This window comes from Selaginella moellendorffii, unplaced genomic scaffold (genome assembly GCF_000143415.4).
Source record: "Selaginella moellendorffii unplaced genomic scaffold, v1.0 SELMOscaffold_3, whole genome shotgun sequence".
NCBI classification, from domain to species: domain Eukaryota; kingdom Viridiplantae; phylum Streptophyta; class Lycopodiopsida; order Selaginellales; family Selaginellaceae; genus Selaginella; species Selaginella moellendorffii.
Window position 1 is genome coordinate 2342944 of NW_003314264.1, and position 20747 is coordinate 2363690.

The following is a 20747-nucleotide window of genomic DNA, read 5'->3' on the forward strand; positions in this document are numbered from 1 at the left end:
AGCCCTAAACCTTGGATTGAACTTATAGAGGTTATGGATGAGACTCCTTCAAATCGTTGAAGGTATGGTTAAATGACTAAAGTAGAATGGAAGATTTAATTGCTTACATTACTACTCTAGAGTTAAAGAAGGAGGATATTGTTGCTCTGCCATAAAGATGAATGAATAGAAAAAAAAAAAGTAAAAGAAAAGAAATTTAAAAAAGCTATAAGGAAAATAAAATATAGATGATGCAAAAGCTAAATCAAAAGCTTAATCCAAGCACTTCTCATGGACAATTAAAGCTGCCCCTCAATTCTACCAATATTAGTGCATTGAATATGGAAATGAAATACAAAAATGTGCATATTAATTAATCTAAAAACCCTACTCTATATATAAAAGCAAGTGGTTTGGATTAAAACTAATCTGACAGCTATTATATGTTAATATTAATATACAACATTGTAGTCATATACTTGGACCTCATAGTATATAATATTATAAGGAATAAATGGTAAAAGTTTTGAGAGATTTACATCCAAAAAAATATTAGAATAAAGGTTAACTAAAAGACTAAAAATAAAGTGTAGTAAGTAAATATAAATTTTAATTATAAAATAATTTTTTAAAAATATTTTTACATATATATATTTTGTGTGTGTATGTAAATAAAAACTTTCTCCAATTATTTTAGAAGGAAAAGAATGATATCTTAAAATGATTAGAAGAAACTTACATATAAGATTGTGAACTAAAACAAATTCAAATCCAATTCAATAAATAAAATATTATTTTGAGAGATATACATATATATTACAACAATTTAAGCATATATATGTTTTTTTTTTCATATATTTGACACACTTGCAAAACTTTTGGTGAGGCCACCCCCCAAAACTAGGATCACAAATTACTTAATATATCACAATTTGATTTCTTAGAATTTAAATTATTAATGTATTTTTTTAATTTTCATTTATAATCTAGGAAAAGTAATATTTTTAAAATTCTAAAAAGAATTAAAAATGCTTGAAAAGTAATTGTCTATGTGTTGCATGTAACGATGCTTGGTTTTGTTGCTTTAATCAATTAGAAGTTTATAATTACTATCATGTATATAATTTATAACTAATACTAAGTGTATAACTACGATGCCATATACTAATATTAATGCAGTGGGATTTTGGTAGCCGTCAAATTGGTTTTAATCCAGACCATTTGCTCTTGTATATAATCTAGGGTTTTTGGGATAATTGATTCTATATTCCCTTTCCATATTCCATGCACCTATATTAGTAGAGATGAGGGGCATTTTTTATTGTCCCTGAGGAGCGATTGAATTTGGGATTTTGGTTTACATTTAACTTTGCATCCTCTAGATCTATCTTTTTCCATTTGCTTTATTTTGTTTTTTCCTTTTATTTAGATTTAGCTTTTGCATTCCCTTTCCTTCTAACTTTTTTTATTTCTCTTTTTTTTACTCTTTCCTTTTCCTTCATCTTCATAGCGGAGCAATAGCCTCCTCCTCCTTTGACTTTTGAGTAGTAGTTGGTGCAATTGTTTAATGTTATATGATTGCAATTGAATAACCAAACTCAGTTGATGGCAGCATTTATGGCACCTAGTACAACTCTTTTTGCTCTTAGTGCTAATCCTCACATTCAGTTGGAATTCTTTCATAAGAATCCTGAAGATGATGTGTATCATTGGTTTAATCATTTCATGGTGATTATCACATATCATTCTTGGGATGATGCTCGATGTTAGCATGAGTTTCCCACTTGTCTCTAAGGGACAGCATTACAATAATACAATGGTTTGAGTGTAGCCACTCGTAAGGATTAGAGTATTCTCCCGAATGTTTTCAAACATGCATTCAAACATGCCAATGATTGTGATGATGTTTTTCAGCAATTACATTGCCTTTGTCAAAAGCCATCTGAGTTAATGATGCAATTTGGCATTTGTTTCCAAAGTTTTTTACTTCATGCAGAGCCAAATATGTCGGAGCGAATCAAGTTAGGAATGTTGTGGCTAACACTTCATCAAAATTTTGTAGGACTTGTGCATGCACTTGTTCCAACCACCCTTGATGATGCCTGTGAGACACAAAATCCCTAGGCCCCAAAGTGGAGCCGGAAGGGCGCCACGTGGTAGTGGCCGAAGCGAAAACCAAACGAGCGTAACACGTTTGGACTAAAAGCTCTGCCTTGAAAGGTCGAGAGCGGGAGTGGAACCCCTAACAAAGTGCTTGAGGAATGAGCACGAAGCGAGCCATAAGCGAGACTCCAAAAAGGGACCCAAAAAGGACTAACACATGACACGTGGAAGTGTCCGAGATGGACCTGAGTTGGAGTCCGAAGTGGAGTCCGAGAAAGACCCCGAGATGGAGTCCGAGGTGGAGTCCGAGGTGGACCCGAGATGGATCCAAGATTGAGTCTGAGACGGACCCGAGATGGAGTCTGAGATGGACCCGAAATGGACCCGAGATGGAGTCCGAGATGGAGTCCGAGGTGGACCGAGACGGAGTCCGAGATGGACCCAAGATGGACCCGAGATGGAGTCCGAGATGGAGTCCGAGGTGGACCGAGACGGAGTCCGAGATGGAGTCCGAGATGGACCCGAAATGGAGTCCGAGATGGACCCGAGATGGAGTCCGAGATGGACCCGAGATGGACCCGAGATGGAGTCCGAGATGGACCCGAGATGGAGTCCGAGATGGAGTCCGAGATGGAGTCCGAGATGGACCCGAGATGGAGTCCGAAGTTGAGACCGAGACCGGGACCAAGACCGGGACCGAGACCGAGACCGAGATCGGGACCGAGACCAAGACCGAGGCCGACGCCGAGACCGAGCCCGAGTCCGAGTCCGAGTCCGAGTCCGAGTCCGAGTCCGAGTTCGAGTCTGAGAGGGTGAAAGCCCAAAGCGTTCGTCTCCCAGACCCCGGGGGGTTTGGTGAGCTCCAAAAGTATAGTAGGGGGGAGGACTGCAGTGGAGCCAGTTTGGCCAGGAAAGGCCAGTTTGGCCCAGGAAGGCCGGACCCAGTGTTGGGTGATGAGCTGCCCACTGGGAAGTCCAAGACTAGAGTGAACACGGACCGACAAGCGGGGTAGCTTGGTGAAGTGTTCAAGAGTCGGCTCTAGTTCCCCCGGGAGATCGACAAGCCGATGCTCCCAGTCCAAGTGTGGGTGGCACTACCTACTTGGATACCTATCATGGCTCAACGGAACCTCGCTCTATGCCCATGGCTAGAGCACCTAAAGGCGAAAGGCAGGGAGAGTACCCATGAGGCTTGCGTAAGGCCACGGTGTTCTGAAATGTTGTCCCAAAGTCCCAAACGGTGGAAGGGAAAAGGAGTAGGCCTCTAATGCAGTGACCAAGGATACGGTCACATGGTGAGGAAGTCCCAAAGGATAGTGGGACTTAGCGGTCAGGCCTGCGGGCCTTGATCCAGTGGCAGTGTTGGCGAACACGGCCATAGACTAAAAGGGACTTGGTGGGGACTGGAAAAGAGTTGTCGGGGAAGGCTATTCCCCATGTCTGCGGGCATCCTAAGGATGCTAAGGAGTAGATCGGGGATGGTCGCTCATGGACAGACGGCCCAATCTTTGAGAGACGGGATTATGATGCAGGTGGCGTTAGACCACAGGTGTGACCAAGGTGAATGGGCATGGCTTAGCGTAACGGGCTGGTACGTCGGTGGTACCTTGGGGTGTCGGTCATGGGATCGGACACATGGAGCACTTGGACCAAGTGCAAAGGTTGAGTGGCATGGATGCCATTCTCAGGGCTGGCAAGCCCCAAGTCCTAACTGGGACTTATGGAGGTTGTGAATGAGACTCGTCCAAGTGGTCGGAGGTGCAGTTAAGTGACTAAAGTAAAATGGAAAAATTAGTCGCTTACAATGCCCTTCACTTCGCACAATGTTATGAGACATTGCCTTTTCCACTTCTCGTTGCATGTTTTTCAATTTCACTTCTTATGGAAAATGGTCTTGTTCCAATGGAGGTTAATGTTGCTACTACTCGAGTTCAATGACAAGGGCGAGGACGTGGTCGTGGCTGTGATGTTTATTATTGGGCATGTGATGACACTTATTGGCGTTGTCGGCGTTTTCTAGATTAATGGCTTCCATTTCCTAAGTGGAGATATTCGTGTTGCTACAGTGGAAGGTTTGAAAATTGAGATACACCTAAGAAACAAGGAGTCACATGAGTAATGGAGGGACCTTGCATGACTAAATCAGTGACCCATCCATCTTTCTTTTGTGAGTATCATCAAGGGGTTCACTTAGCACTAGTTCATCTAGTGTTTATTTTCCAAGCTCATTTTTATAACAAGAAGTCTTTTATTATTCTCTCCATGTTGGTTGATATAGGTTCGATTTATAACAAGAAGTCTCCTATTATTCTCTCCATGTTAGTTGATATAAGTTTGAATTTATTTTCTATTGCTCGACCTATTGCCATATGTTGCCGTTTACATTTGTATCATGCAGCAGAGCCAATTTTCATTCTTTATAGTAATGGCTGTACATATGCATATGCGCAGGATGAGGTGGACCTAGTTGTGCGTGTGGGAGATTTTGAGCTTAGGTTGTAGTCATTATGGGTGGTACCGAATCAAGCTTTTGACCTCATCCTTGGTATAGATTGGTTAGAGCACAATCATGTCAAGGGTATACTTATTTATATTTCATTCATTCTTCTTACTTTTGTACCTTTTTATTCCTCTATTTCTATTACTTTTGTCTCCCCATTACTTCCTCCTATGTTTCTATCTTATTCTGCTCTTCCTTTTTCCAATTCCTTTGACAATTTTTGTGTTGCAACGGTTGATTGATTCATGAAGGAGTATGCCGATCTCTTTCAATTTGACCTATTGTCTGGGGCTAAGATTGCCACATGTCATCTAATTTCAACTGGGGATGCTCATTCAATTAAGGTTCCTATTCGCCATCGGTCACCCAAAGAGATCAAGATTTTACCTATAAACATCAAGGAGATATTGGAAAAGGGTGTTATTCGAAAGTTGTGGAGTCCTTAGGCATGTGAACCTCATCTTTTGATGAAACTTGATAGGAGTATTTTTTTCTGCATTGACTATCATTTGTTAAACGAAGTGACAATTTTGGATGTGTACCCTCTTCTTCACATTACTGATCTCTTGAATTGCTTAGGGAAAAGTTGTTGGTTCACCAAGTTAGATCTTGGTTCTGGGTAGTGACAAGTACCGATAGTTGAAAAAGATATTTTTAATATTGATTTTCATACACCATTTGGTTTGTATGAGTTCTTGGTGATATTGTTTGGTTTAAATAATGCTTCAATGACTTTCTAATAGATGATGGATAAAATTCTTTGCGATATGCTAAAGGTGACTATTGACTTCATTGATGATGTTTTGATCCACTTAGAGGGGATGTGGAAGAAACATATCCATGATGTTCGTAAAGTGTTGGATCAATTATAGGAAGTTGGTTTAAAGTTAAAATAGTTGAAATGCGTGTTTGGGTCCAAAGACACGACTTATCTTGGGTACCATATTTCTTGTGAGGGTTTGCAAGTTGATTCTAATAAACTTGTGGCTATTATAAAGTTCCCTACTATAAATTATGTGAATGATATGTAGCGCTTTCTGGGCAAAGTGCAGTATCTCGATTGTTTTGTAGATCATTTTTTTGATCGCACTACACTATTGCGAGCTTTGCTGAAGTCATCAATGAGATCTTTCATATAGTTTGCAAGCTGTGAGCAAGTGTTCACGAATCTCAAAAAGCTATTGATGACTCCTCCGGTTTTAGCATATTCTAACTTCACTTAACTTTTCATTTTGTGTGTGGATGCTTATGATATTGGTCTTGGAAGTGTGTTGATGCAAGAGAGCTTGAAATTGTTTGGTCAGCACCATCCCATTACATATTTAAGGTGTACATTACAACTAGCAGAGACAAACTATTCCACAATAGAGAAAGAGTATTTAGCAGCAATCTAGGGTTTTGAGAAACTTCATGCATATCTACATGGTTCTTAAATGTTACTAAAGGGTGATCATGCTACCGTTACTTCATTATTGAAGTGGAATAACCTAGTTGGTTGTATTGCTCAATGGGTTTTGAAACTTTATTTATATGATTTTGATATTGTCCATCACTCGAGTAATTCTATAGTTAATATTGATGCCCTTTCTTGAGCTCCTCTTCCTTCTTCACTTTCTTCTCATACTTCTAATGAGCTTATTGTTCCAGCATCTATAGATTTTTTAGATGAGGATTCTGTGCCATTAACGGTTGTTGTACTTGACGTTTAGTGTCTACAAGGTGTAAAGAAATATTTACCTTCTCTTGATGAAGTTTGCGAAGCTTAAAACATTGAGTTACGGATTCAAAGGCTTTGAGATAGGTTTGAGGATCTTACATCATTTGCTGATGATTTGCCATTTCAGCATTTACATTCTCAGTATCACTTTGAAGACGGCTTTCTTTATTTTATGGGGATAGCTCCTGATGATCATTTACGGTTAGTGGTGCCTTCAATCTTTATTCCACAGTTTTTCCATATCTACCATGATTCATCTGTTCTAAATAGGCATATAAGATATTGTTGTATGACCGAGAAACTATACAAGTCTTACTATTGACCAGAGATGTGATGTAATATTACCTAGTATATATGTAGTTGCATTTGGTGCAAAACTTATAATAATCCCCCTTGTGTTGCGAAAAGATAGTTGGAGTCAATTGCAATTTCTTTTTATTTGAGTTAGTGGTGTTTGATCTTATAGGATCTTTTCTAAGGTCGACTATTGGTAATGAGTATATTATTATTACTTCTGACTACTTAACTTGCTAGGTAGAAGTTTTTGCTAGCACCTATATAAATGTTGTTGGATACTTTCTCCTCAATTGAGTAGTGTTCTAGCATTTTTGTTCAGAGAAGATTCTTTTGGATAATGGTTTTGCATTTATGATTGAGGCATTTCATGTTTTGACATCTCAATTGGGGATACACCACACTTTCACAAATGCTTATCATCCACAGTTAAACAGTTTGGTGGAATGACTCATTCAAACATTCAAAAGGATGATCATGAAGTATCTGAACTTTGCATTCTGATTGGGATGGCTATTTGCCATCTTTTTGCTATGCATATATCACAAGGTGCAAAGTTCTATTAGTGCTTCACTATATAAACTCTTATATGGTCATGATCCAATATTACCAATAGAGTTGGGTTTACTTTTGTGATTGCCACGAGCTGCAAATGCTAGGTTATAGGATCAATATTTGACAAGCATTCTTCCACTTGTCTGAGCAAAATTTGCCGAACACTTAGCCATATACAAGTGGGACAACAATGGTGTTATAACTTTTGTCATCGTCCATTTATAGAGTACAAAGTGGATGACTTGGTGTTAGTCTATTTTCCCCATTTTACGGTACGTAGTTTATCTAAAGGGTTCCTTACTTAGTGGAAAGGACCATATCGGGTGTTGCAACAAGTTGAATTGTAAGTTTATGAGGTTCAGTATAAAGTCCAGCAAACTAATCCTCCAGAAATTGTGCATATTCAATGGTTGAAACATTTCGTATAAAGGGATCAAGAACAACTAATACCACCTATAGATCCACTAATACCTCTTCCTGATGTTCTTTCAAATCCCGTCCCATCTATAAGAGAACCTTGATGATCTTCTATTACTCCAAGAGGAGGGGATAATGTGAAGTCCAAGTGTACACTTAAGATGCCATATATTAATATTAGCATAGTGAGATTTTGGTAGTCGTTAGATTGATTTTAATTAGTGAAATTTTGTAGCCGTCGGATTGATTTAAATTTAGACCACTCGCTCCTATATATAAGTTAAGGTTTTTAGGCTAATTGATATGCACATTTTCTGTATTCCCTTTCCATATTCCATACACCCACAAAGATAATTTTATTATATATAAAAACTTATATAGTAGAATAAACTAGAATATACTAGAAAGTGTTTAGAACAGTTTATAAATTATAAATAATAAATTATTCTAAATGCATTACATAATAGAATATAATAGAATATCCAAGAATAATCTAAGTATATTCATTACCTTACAGGTTTGCTTAAGCATACCAAAAATACAAAAAATTTAAAATAGCTAACACTGATTTTGAATGTTTTATAGTTAGATATTACAGATAAATATACTTTTTATAGATTTTAATAAACATCTCAGCCAGATAAAAAATATCAATGATCCTTTTTATGGCATAGAAATCTTTAAGAAGCTTGTAAGTTTCTTTGTTATTTTGTGTCTCTTCCTATAATTGATCACAATTGTATGGATGAAAAACTAAAGGTGAATAAATAATAATAATAATCTTCTGCTCATTGTATATAAAAAAATTTGGTTTGCTTAATAGTATTGTCATTCATACTTAGTATTGTTGAATAATCCAATTTATCAATAATTATAAACATGTTTATAAATTATAAATACAAGTTTAATCTAAATGAATAGATAATAGAATTTCCTAGAATATTCAAGCATATTTTAGGTATATCCACTACCAAAGATATTTTAAATCCCTTTATGCCATAGAAAAGAATAATAAACAATAATAAACCAACCTTTGTAAATGAAGTTCTTTCTTGTGACTGCATTCGTTTTCAAAATCCAAGAGATGGCACCACACGAGAATGACAGCTCCAGCAATGGCTCCTGGGCTGGAGCCCTGGTATATATTACGGTTTTTTGAGTGATAAAGTGATTAGTAGAAGAGCATCAAAGAACAATTCCACAGTGCATAGTTTGTTTTTGGTAAAGGGTCTCCATGACCATGCTATCAGGATCATGTGTGGACGTACTTGTTTGGTTTTCGTCCCACTTCCTGAGAGAAGCTTGTTGGCAGCTTTTGAGTTTGACAAGAGGGTAAGTCTCGTTTAGTTAGCGCAGAATATTCGTGGCTTAGCTGGCGCCGTCGTCAATCGCTCAAGCTTTAGCTGCGATGGCGCCCGGGGAGTGGCATTGCCCCAATCGGCCGACGACGCAATTGTAGCATTGCCGCCATGGTTGGAGCTGTGCCGCCACTGGATCCTTCGCGTCGACTGGCGCCGTGGTTCCCCCGGTAGGGTAATTGGATGCTGTGGAACGGATCAGGGCGCGGGGTCGGCGAATTCCGCCTGGCCAAGGCCAGCATTGTTGGCATGAGCCGCTAGGTAGGTAGCGAGGGCGTAGGGATTTAAGTAATCTTTGTGGATCTGTCCGCGGCACTCTAGGGATTTCTCATCCAGATCTACACGGAAGAACAAGGAATGGCGCAGCAATCTGGGCCGTCGTCGTCGAGAGTGAAGCTCATGATTTTTTTGCTTGCTCTGGCCCTGGGTATGTACATTGTTGGCCCGCCATTGTATTGGCAGCTCCAGGAAGGCGCTGCTTCCAGCATCCAGGTGGAGTGCCCGGTTTGTAGCTGCGATTGCTTGACTAGCAACTTGGTGACTGCTGCCGTGTCAAGTAAGTTTCTCCATTTTTCTTCTTTTATTCTCTTTAACGTTGGGACTGTTTGGTTTTTTCTACAGACTTGGGGAACCTCTCGCTCCTCGGTGAGTCTACTCGTTCTTCCTTTCTTGTGTACTCAAGTTGTGTGGGTGGCAGATTGCAGCAGAGACGATCCGGAGATGAGAGAAGAACTGGACAAGAACCGCCTCGAGCTGCTTAACGAGGACCTCAAACTCCAGGAGATGGTGGCCGAGGATGATCGGCGGCGAGCGGAGATGGCCCTGGTCGATGCGAAGAAGCTCTCGTCTCAGTACCAAAAGGAGGCCGAGAAGTGCAATATAGGCATGGAAACAAGCGAGGAAGCCAGGGAGAAGGCCGAGGCAGCACTCGGAGAAATGAGAAAAGTAGCTGCCCTGTGGGAGGAAAGAGCGCGGCGACTGGGATGGAAGGACAGCGGCGATGGCGAAGCGAATCCCATGAGACGGCGAGCGCTCAAGTTTCGATAGAGGTACTAGAATGCTCTTCACAACTTTTTGAGTCATGTTTCTTCTTTCCAGAACGTTTTTGGTTTCATCCAGTAATCGGCTGGCATTTTTCTCTCACAAAGAGATTTTTCCGAGAGCTTGCGACGAAAGATGGACCCCAATCAATCGCGTCCTAATAATCCCAGAGCGTTCGGCACAATCTCTGTATCCAACTTTGGCTAATGGTTTTGGAAGCCTTGCGGTTTTCCAGCTGCTTTGGTACTGATGGAATTCTGGATGTCTCAGGCGCTCAGAAACTCCTCCAGGTCGTCGCCGAATTGCATCAGGTCGAAGTTGAAGTCTTCAAAGGTGTCTTCGTTCATTGCGGTTTCCTGCAAGCCACGGGGTGTTTAAAAATGATTTCTTCTTTCATCTTACCTGTGCTTGTCGTAGATATTCCGCTCTGAATTCCTCCCGAGCAATGGAAATGTTGTTGATTTCATTGCTTAAATCTGCCTGATTCTGCTGTTCCTGACCATTCACTCCTGCGGCAAGAAACATAGAATGTGAGTTTTTTTTTTTTTTCATTCTTGAGCAAGCAAATTTCTTACTCTCAAAGATTCTCTGTTTGGCTTGTTCATATTCTTGAAAAGTAGAGTTCGTCGTCTCGTCAATCCCAACATCGGATGCCTGGAAAAAGAATATTAGGAAGGAAATCTACTTCTTTTGCTTACCAGGTTTCCAAAGATATGTTCCTTTGTGGGAACAGACGAAAGCAACCTGAAAGATGAGAAAGTTATTGACGACAAATACCATCAAACAAAGATCTCAGCGTACCTGGATCGTGCCAGCTGCAAACGCTCATTAATCCGGTTGATACGACGCTCGGTAGCTTCTTTCACAGTTTTGAGAGTAACACAGGTATGGCCATAGAGAAACGCTTTGTGCCTGACCATGTAGCGAATTACGTGCAGTGGAACGGGATCCGGTCCCTCCCTCACGATTTGAGCGAGAGATAAGAGCCATTGCAAATTTTCTGCAAGAGAAGCAAAACTTCAGTGTTATGACGAAGAACATAAAAGAAAATAAAAGGGATACTACTACGACTACGTACCTAGAGACAACTTTAAACATCAGGAGGAATTCCTGGAACCATGTAAAACTAAACTCATTAGAAAGGAGGAGAAGATAGAGAAGAGAAGGAAAAAAAAAAAAAAACAAAGAAAGGAGTTGCGACAATGCTCCATCTAGAAAAAAAAATGGAAGAGCTAACGTACCGAGAGACAAGTAGACTTTAACTCTGGGAGAGTATTCCTGCGTTTCATAGAGAATGTAGACCGCGTAGAGGGCTCCCAGTCTCCAAGAGAAAGGCTCCTCTGGAGAAAGATGAACTAAACGAACGAAATAGATTGAGGGATCAGAGAGGAAGAAGCAAAACGAAAGAAAATTTGGCGTACCACAGGCAGAGGTGTAGAGAATTTGCATGAACCGCGAGGGCTCCAATTTGGCGCGACGGGCCTGGTGGATGAAGGAGAAGCCGCGGCATCGCCATACCTCCTTCATCTGCGCCAGCTGCGTGCACCCAAGGATCGCAAACGCCTCGATCAGCTCGTCCACATCGCGCGATAGCGCAGTGTATTCCGCCGCTGACACTGCGCCAAGCACTTCCATTCAGCCTGTAAAGTTTAGGGCACGGATTAGGGCTGATGGTCCTAGCAAAAAGCGAGACGATTCTGAATTACTACGTCGAGCCTGACGTTTCAAGTACTGTGAGGCAGAGCGGGGAAACAACGAGCGCCCCTTACATGCTCCTAAATCCAAACAGCGCTGGGATATGCTCTGGGGCGGAGTGGGGGTTCGAACAGAAACATGACCCAAATGTGTGAAGACCTCTATCGAAACTTTGTTGTTCATTCGCTGAGTCTCGGAGCAAACGGATCCCTGGAAACCCGTCCTCTTGAGATAGAGAATATCGCTTTAGATCTTTGTGAGCTTCACATTGAGGGGCTGGTAGATGATGGCATTGGTCATGGCCTGGACTTCATCTCATCGTGGAAGAGATGTATGAGCAGATGTTGTGGACGGGCCTTGTGAAGTCGTATCAGCATCTGTAGCGTTGGCTGGAGGCACTGCATTTCATCCACAATCTAGAGAAATGCTAAGCTCAAGATCCGGTGTGGAAGCTTGGGCTCGCAGCATTGCTCTTGCTTGGGACACTCATTGGAATGATGCAGCATGTCATTAGTGTTGGCATTGAGAGCTGGAACTGGTGGCACCACTGCTGGAGGAGATGCTGGACAAGCTTGTGTTGGGGGAGACGTTTGAGGATGCTCCTACTGCGTTGTGCTCCTCTGGCACCGGCAACTTGAGGTATAGAGTTCATTTCTTGGCACTTGTCTTAGTCTTGGCATCATCCAGTAGGGTACTTATGGGCTCAAGATCTCATTCTTGAGTATTCTCTTGAGTCTCCTCACCTTCAGCTTCATTACCTTTGTCCTTGGTGGTTCCTTTAGGAGTTTTCCTGCCCTTGCGCATTGGAGTTGGCTTGGCCTTGCACGAGGGTGGTGTTGTCTTAGCTGTTGCTCTTCATCTCTTCACTGGTGGAGTTGGTGCTGGTGGTGACTCTTCTTTTTCTTCTTCTTCTTTCTTGCTTTCTTCATTGTCTCCTTCCTCTTCATCATCATTGCAAAAGAGGATCATATATTCTTGTCTTTTTGAAGTGCATTCTCTTTTCTTTTGTGTTCAGGGCATCCTAGTGTTGGTGGTGTTGCTTGGCCTTTTGTGGTTGTCACTTGTTGCTATTTCTTTGATTTGGAAGGATGTTTATGTCAAGCTTTGGGATAAGTACCATGATAAAGAAATATGAATGTCTTGCATTCAAAACTGTAGCACATATGGTTTTTACCCTTTATCCTATGGTGATTTACCATAGGATAATATCACAAAGCGGAACTTAAACCCTTTATGTGCCACATATTATATACCACATGTCCATAGGATAGTGGTGTGGAACCCGAGGTTTAGAGCCTTGGGCCACTAAATGAAGGAATGGTGCCAAACTCTTAAATATTGAGCCAATGAGTGATGGAACCAAACCATGGAGCAACTCTTAAGCATACAGCCCAAAGAGCAAAGGGACAGGAGCCCGGAGTGACTTGGAATAGTCCTAGAGCAATCAGCATCCCATTACTAGGACCAACACGCAAAACGGAGCCAAACGAAGTCTAATGCTATTTTGGCACACCAGTGGCTTAATGCAAGGACATGGGTATTCCACTAGCTAGCATGGAATGGAACTTGAGCTTAAACCCAAGCCAGACACAAAACAAGGACAGACATGCAACTGGGAGCTAGACTATACCTCAGGTTAATCAACCATACCCGACCTACCCACTATCCCTACTATACATTTGGAACCCCTGCAGCCCCCCCCCCCCCCTGAGGAACACACGCTTTGGGCTTTCACCCCAAGCCTCCCTTAATATCAAGAGTTGGTTTCTGAGACAAGCTCAAAACTTATTAAATATGGAATGGCACTAAATTGTGAATTTGGGCATGGGATGAACACCATTGTGTTCAAGACAATCTCTACATTCTGTAGATGTGCCAAATGAGCAAATTTAGACACTTTCCATAAATAGCATTTGGGATCAGAATGAGACTAACATAAAGGGCATGATAGCAAGGGTGTTTGGTAGATATGGTAAATTATCATCTAGTGTTATTGAGGGATTAGTTTTAATACGCGAGGGTTCTTGTCAAGCTAGTGCAAGATAGAACAAAAGAGAACTAAAAAGCCAGGCCAAGTATGCTTGGCAAAATAGACACTTAGGAATTCTGTCCTTATACTCATCTAGCCAAGTACAGATGCAAAGTCCAGTTTACTAACATTTGAACAAAAAGGACTGATAAAGGGTTTAGCAATACCGACCTCCTGCCGTCATGACAGTAAGGAAACAGTGTCCATAAGGACTGGTCGACAAGTAACTTTCGATACCTAAAGTCACATTTGCGACACTCTCCCCCCTAGGGAAGATCGACATCCTTGTTGATGCATACTTGAGTCTAGACCACCGCCAAAAAATAACTCCAAAAAAAGTTCACGATGATCACACTATGTGAGAAATGCACCAACTTAAATGAGTTAGGAGGCAACCTCTTTGTCTAACACGGATACACTACCAGCTCAAACACCTTCCGACTATTGCTGAAAAAGAAATGACCAACAAAGTTAGCCACCCTTGCTACTATGGGAGTCACCCAGCTTACAAAAGTGTAATACGCCCCTGCCCACAGGGACATAGAGAGAGAAGCCAAAGGCCTTAACCCTCATGAGCAAAGAAACCAAACCCATTGGTAAAGTTTAGATAAACTACTGTACATAGGTAGTTAAAGTTGTTTACATGGTCACGCCCTTTTAACGGAATAAAGAACATCGACAAAGAGGCGGGTTATGTGACCAGTCAACAGTAGTTACCCATGACTAAAGATTTCACCATGCACACGAAGTGTTAAAGTCAGTCTATTTATACTGGCCCAAAGTCAAAGATCAATAGATGGATAATATCAAAGTCAAAGACAATAATATCTTAAAGTTTTAAATATCAGTGATTAAATCTTAGATTAGAACACAAAAGTATTCCAAGTAAGTTATCATCCGATAAACCAATAGTAGAGCATAGAAACCACCAAAATCATCATAATTGGTAAACATAGGAACCACCATCGAATTGTAAGCAACCAAAGGGAACGACTCGAGAGACGATCCATAGGGTTCAAATATAGAGGGAAAGGGCCCATAAACAAGAGTGCACCCCCTTTTCCAATCGGTTAAGGGTCTTGGGATACTTGTGGTTAAGCGTCCTTGGGTTTGAATAGTACTGGGCTGGGTGACCTCCCGGGAAGTCCAAACTCAGAGCTTACATTGGTATCAGAGGAGTCTCGAGTCCGACTCTGTTGGTTGGCTAGGGGAATCATACCACATGTTGATTGACATCTGGCTGGTCCAGTTTGTTCCCGCTGGGCTCGACCCGAGGGGTAGGGTGTCAAGAGAGCGGGGCTCTCGGGAGAGCTGCGGCTCTCACCTTTCGTTCACGAGGGCGTAAACTTGCAGGGAAGCGTGGTGGATTGTAAGCAACCAAAGGGAATGACTCGAGAGACGATCCATGGGGTTCAAATATAGAGGGAAAGGGCCCATGAATAAGAGTGCACCCCCTTTTCCAATCGGTTAAGGGTCTTGGGATATTTGGGGTTAAGCATCTTTGGGTTTGAATAGTACTGGGCTGGGTGACCTCCCGGGAAGTCCAAACTCAGGAGCTTACACGAACAAAATTCAATAACAAGTATATCATTAAGGAAACTCAATGATAAAATTTAATTACCAAAAATTGTAAATAATATGTCAAACAACTTACCAAAGATAACTCAAAGAACACAAAGTATTATTAAATGGCAAGCAAAATGCTCGCGAATGTATCACTCAAAGGAAATAACATTCTAATCTATCAAAACTAACTCGAGCAATAATTAACAGAACAAAATGAATGTGATAACACCAACAAACACTCATTTATACCAACTATCGCACTAATCAATGTGAATAGATCTTAGTCAATAATACCAAAGAACTAGAGTTGCTCAAGCAAGCATTGGCAACATCCTATTAATGTCTCAAACCCAAGAGACCAATCCAAAGTTAACCATAAAGAACATGTAGTAATGCAAAAAACCAAAAGCCATTAAAGAGAACAATTAACTATCACATAAAACTATCAATCATCCCATCAATAAAGAAATGTATAATCATTGTCAAAGAAGGAATCCACCATCCCAAAGAATAGCAAATCATTCTATATCAACAATAATCAAGCAAAACTTTTTGACAAGGATAATCAACTATCCTATACGATAGTCAATTATCACCAATAAGTGCCAAATGCAAATACTAACTTCAACATCGAAACTAATGAGCCAAAATGCCTTTCTCAAAAACTTTTACAAAATGGAACAATGAGCATAAAACTCAAAGAACCAAAAGCTCGAAGAAGCCTATAGCCAAATCTTGCCAAATAATGATCACGAATCTTGCATGAACTAATTTCAATGCTAAAGAAGAAATCATGGTACAATCCATAATATCCTCCTTAACATATCCATAAGCTAAACTTCATAATGCAAAGTTAATGAAGAGCATGTTTGCATCAATCCAAAAGCTAAACATAATAAAGCTATACTCAACAAGTGATCACTAAACAATCCTCCATGAATCCATCTATAAAAGACATAACACACTTCATAACAAACACAAGAAGAATCATTAATGATGGATATATCCCAATTCAAATCTAACAAGGACTCAAATATTTCAATATCAATCACTAACTCTCCCTCTCGTAAGGCTAGTATAATCCATCATTGAATCACTTTTCAAGGAAAAGCTCAAAATTGAACTTTTATTAAACAATCTCGTCTAGAACACAACTAACTCAAACTTGCCACTCAGTTCGTTTGAACATCAATACAGTTGCTAACTAACAATTGTACAAATGCTAACAACATAAAGTTACAACCAAATCATCAACACTATCTTTATCAAGACTAATAAAACTCAATATCAATCCTAAGGAGAGATAACACCATTCGGTAAAGCAAGCCCATCACTATTAAATCTTCATCGAGTGAAGCAAGTGTCAAAAGTCTTTAACAAAGTTTACAAGCAATTACTAGTCGTTGTAGCACACCTTATCTCTCTCCCCTTAACCCAACTAGAAAAGGGGCAATTGCTTGATGAGAGAGCCCTTAGTGGCTATTTTATCCCCATTTATCCCTCAAGGTTCCAAGGATCCACGGTGACAGTATATCCAAATCTCATTCCATGATCACATGCACTACAGTTGCAAAGCAACTAACAATCACTCTTCAACTTGCCTTCACAAGAGCTAAACACTAAACTCATGCCATCGAGTTATATACTTGTCCAACATGAACGTAATACCCCAGGTACAAGATAAAGGTTCATAGACAAACACGAACTAAATGACCATTCGAATCCAACTCAACCATGATAAGCTCACTGACACGTTTAACCAATAGCTCTGAGTATGCCTTGAAGAAGTTAGCTTCGTATGACCAACAATCAAAACTAAAGTGAAAACTATGAGATGAACTCATATTGGTACACAACCTCCTCATAGACAAAGCTATAGTATGGGTACCAACATTTCAACCTTAAACAACTAAGTTAGACATCACTATCTTCAGCCAAGGCACAAAGCTACCAAGACCAAGTCAAGATCAATGAGAGTTCACTACTCTCATAGAGTCTTAACAAAATGCAAGGTGCAACCTGCCACCAAGCACAATGCTAGAAGAAAAGCACAAGGGTTACCTTTCTAAAAAAGTGCAATGGCCACTTTTCTACACCAACTCTAGACTCTATCCAACTCAATTGTTTTAGCCTTAAAAGTGAACATCCCTTTTAGGCTGCATTATACAAACTACGTACTAAGGTTTAGGCTAACCAAAGTCAACTCTAACCCCTTCATTAGTTTGTATCGGCTTACAAAAATGGAATGGTTTTCGAGCAAAGTGATCAACAGATCAACCATTGGAAAAGTTTAAGAAAATTTATGGAAAATTTTCTATCTTAGAGAAATAATGACTCTTAGTCTAGGAATGCAAACTTTCAAGACTCAACCAACTTCCTCCTACCTACAATTTCATATACGTTCACTTTAACACAAATTCTCAAGACCCATAGTAAGCTTAAGCCTTGAATATTTTTGCCTATATATCTGATATCAAACATTGATATCCGCAAAATGTAAAGTGAACATTCAAGGCTTGATCACGAAGACTACATCTTTAGATATCTACATTGCATTAACATTCTTCTTCAATCACTTTCAAGATCCAATGTAAAGCTAAAACACTAACAAGAAAAATGACATGGAAAAACAAGTTCTAAGGAAACTTCCTCATCACTCGAACAACAATGCTACTTCCACTAACACAAGTGCTAGCAATGTCAATGCCTTAACTACACACCTTCTCCATCCAACAATCTACTTTAAGTGCTAATGAATAAACTAACAAGCAATAGCAAGTTAATGCTATAACCTTTTTACAACACTTAATGGGCAAACCCTTAAGGAAAAATTAACCAACTTAAGCTTAGCATAATGTACTCTCATCGAGAATCTAGTCAAAGCTACTACAATGCTACTTTGTGTAAGTAAACTAGCTTCATCATCAACCACTTTGGGGTTGATCATCGTTTAACCAAGCAACTTCATAAACACATTGCTCACTATCACATGGATATGATATAAGTATTACAATGAATTAATCATCAATTGAGCAACACTACAAGCAATGCCCATGTTATTAATACAAAGATTTACGTGAGTATCAAATGTCAACTCGATTCAATAAAATGCAACATAAATGCCACACCCCACCGATAGAGACTTACAACACCCAACCCCACTAATTTTTATTCACAACATGGACAAACTCATGCCACTCTCTTTATGACCAAACTCAAAACTAATCCAACACCAAGCTACCCAAGGAGGAACAACAAAGTTCCCCGGAAAAGAATTGAGTATTGTAACCCAAGTCTTGAATGGCAAGCTTAGAAAAAATGGTTTAGCGCTTCACTGCTATCCATTCCATGACTCACCATTTACAAGACCATCACTTCCAACATGCATCAAGGTAGGAACTCTTGCTTGCATAATGTGAACACGAGCAATGAGTTAACACCTCGTTGCGAATAATCTCTCCAAGAGAAAATGATTTACGTGTTTGATCCTTCGTCCTTGACAACTCTTTTTTTGGTCTCATCTTTGACTAAACCTCAAGCTTGCGTTTGCACTGCCTTTAGTCTAAGAAAAGTTTATGAGAGAGCACAGCAATGATTACTTGAACCAATAGACTAATCCTTACAGTCTTGATTGATCCACTTGTAATTATGCCTAGGAAGGATCCAATAGTGCCATGCTAAATAGCTATGGACTAGTCTATTTGCCACTCATAGCAAATCCAAGGAGGTTTGCTTTCACCCATGGTACAAAGAGCAACTCATGAAACTACCGATAGGCTAATATTAATCTTGCCAACTCAATGTGTAACCTTGAGTTGCTAATGTGCCTTTCTCACAAGCCCAAGCTCAAACTCATGCAACTGGAACAACTTAATCCCTCTTATGAGCCCAAGAGCAAGCTCATATTATTATGGTACAAAAAAGTAACCAAAATCCATACCCAAGGAACGAATGCAAAGCCTTTGCACCAAAGTGTGTATCCACTCGGATCATCATTTTCATCTCTATGTATGCAATGAGACTAGTTGCCCAATCTCATTGGATAGTACTCGCCGAGACTCATCCTTTAATACCAAATGTAGCGCATGTTGTTTTTACCCTTTATCCTATGGTGATTTACCATAGGATAACACCACGAAGCAGAACTTAAACCCTTTACGTGCCACATGTCATATGCCATATGTCTATAGGATAATGGTGTGGAACCCAAGGTTCAAGGCCTTGGGCCACTGAATGAAGGAATGGTGCCAAACTTCCAAGCATGGAGCCAAGGAGTGATGGAATCGGACCACGGAGCAACTCTTGAGCATACAGCCCAAGGAGCGAAGGGATAAAAGTCCAGAGTGACTTGGAACAATCCTAGAGCAACCATCATCCCATTTCCAAGACCAGCACGCAAAACGGAGCCAAATGGAGTCTGGCGCTATTTTGGCATACTAATGGCCTAACGCAAGGACATGGGTACTCCACCAGCTAGCATGGAATGGAACTTGAGTTTAGACCCAAGCCAGACACAGAATAAAGACAGACATGCAAGCGGGAGCTAGACTATACCTCAGGTTGGTCAGCCATGCCGGACCTACTCACTATCCCTACTATACATTTGGAACCCCCCATAGCCCTTAGTATCAGGAGTTAGTCTTTGAAACAAGCTCAAAACTTACTAAATATGGAATGACACTAAATTGTGAATTTGGATGCGGGATGAACACCATTGTGTTCAGGACAATCTCTACATTCTGTAGATGTGCCAAATGAGCAAATCTAGACACTTTCCATAAATAGCATTTGGGACCGGAATGAGACTAACACAAAGGGCATGATAGCAAGGGTGTTTGGTAGACACGATAATCTATCATCTAGCATTATTGAGGGACTAGTCTCAATACGTGAGGGTTCTTGTTAAGCTAGTGCAAAACAAAGCAAAAGAGAACTAAAAAACCGAGCCAAGTATGCTTGGCAAAATAGACATTTAGGAATTCTGTCCTTATGCTCATCTGGCCAAGTATAAATGCAAAGTCTAATTTACTAACACTTGAACAAAAAGGACTGATAAAGGGTTTAACAATACTGACTTTCTGCCGTCGTGGCAGTAAGGAAAGAATGTTTGTAAGGATTGGCTGATAGATAACTTTCAATACCTGAAGTCACATTCGCGATAAAGACCATCTTGGAGTATAGTCATTATCAAAAGGATTTCCTTGATGAGTTTGTTGTAGACAAGGTTTGGTCCCAACCATTCCAAATGGTGACTAGCAAACCGGTTGACTGTGGTTATTGACTGACTATGAAAGTACTAAATGGCTGATTGGTTCACAAACTTTTATTGATTAAAAGAAAACATTTTGAGTAAAACCAAATTAATAAAAGTAAGAATGTTTGAAGCATTACATGCTTCAATATCATGCCCAAAAATTTTAACAAAATGCACCTTGATTCATTTCAGCAAATTGCCATACATTTTTCCATAATAGTTACACCTCCACTCTTTTG

General features: G+C 40.2%; 2 protein-coding genes across 2 annotated transcripts; one reads left to right on the plus strand and one right to left on the minus strand.

The window, feature by feature from the left end:
• The first annotated feature begins 8881 nt into the window (after nucleotides 1–8881).
• Nucleotides 8882–10198, plus strand: LOC9655233. The gene is made up of 4 exons (XM_002963244.2): nucleotides 8882–9479; nucleotides 9545–9568; nucleotides 9621–9972; nucleotides 10022–10198. Exons 1-3 carry the CDS (start codon nucleotides 9281–9283, stop codon nucleotides 9968–9970), a joined length of 573 nt encoding a protein of 190 aa, XP_002963290.1. The 5' UTR covers nucleotides 8882–9280; the 3' UTR covers nucleotides 9971–9972; nucleotides 10022–10198.
• Nucleotides 9987–11607, minus strand: LOC9643501. The gene is made up of 7 exons (XM_024668574.1): nucleotides 11386–11607; nucleotides 11206–11319; nucleotides 10766–10964; nucleotides 10663–10708; nucleotides 10540–10618; nucleotides 10367–10473; nucleotides 9987–10320 (listed from the first exon to the last, which is right to left on the minus strand). Exons 1-7 carry the CDS (start codon nucleotides 11597–11599, stop codon nucleotides 10231–10233), a joined length of 849 nt encoding a protein of 282 aa, XP_024524342.1. The 5' UTR covers nucleotides 11600–11607; the 3' UTR covers nucleotides 9987–10230.
• Between the last annotated feature and the right edge of the window lie 9140 nt (nucleotides 11608–20747).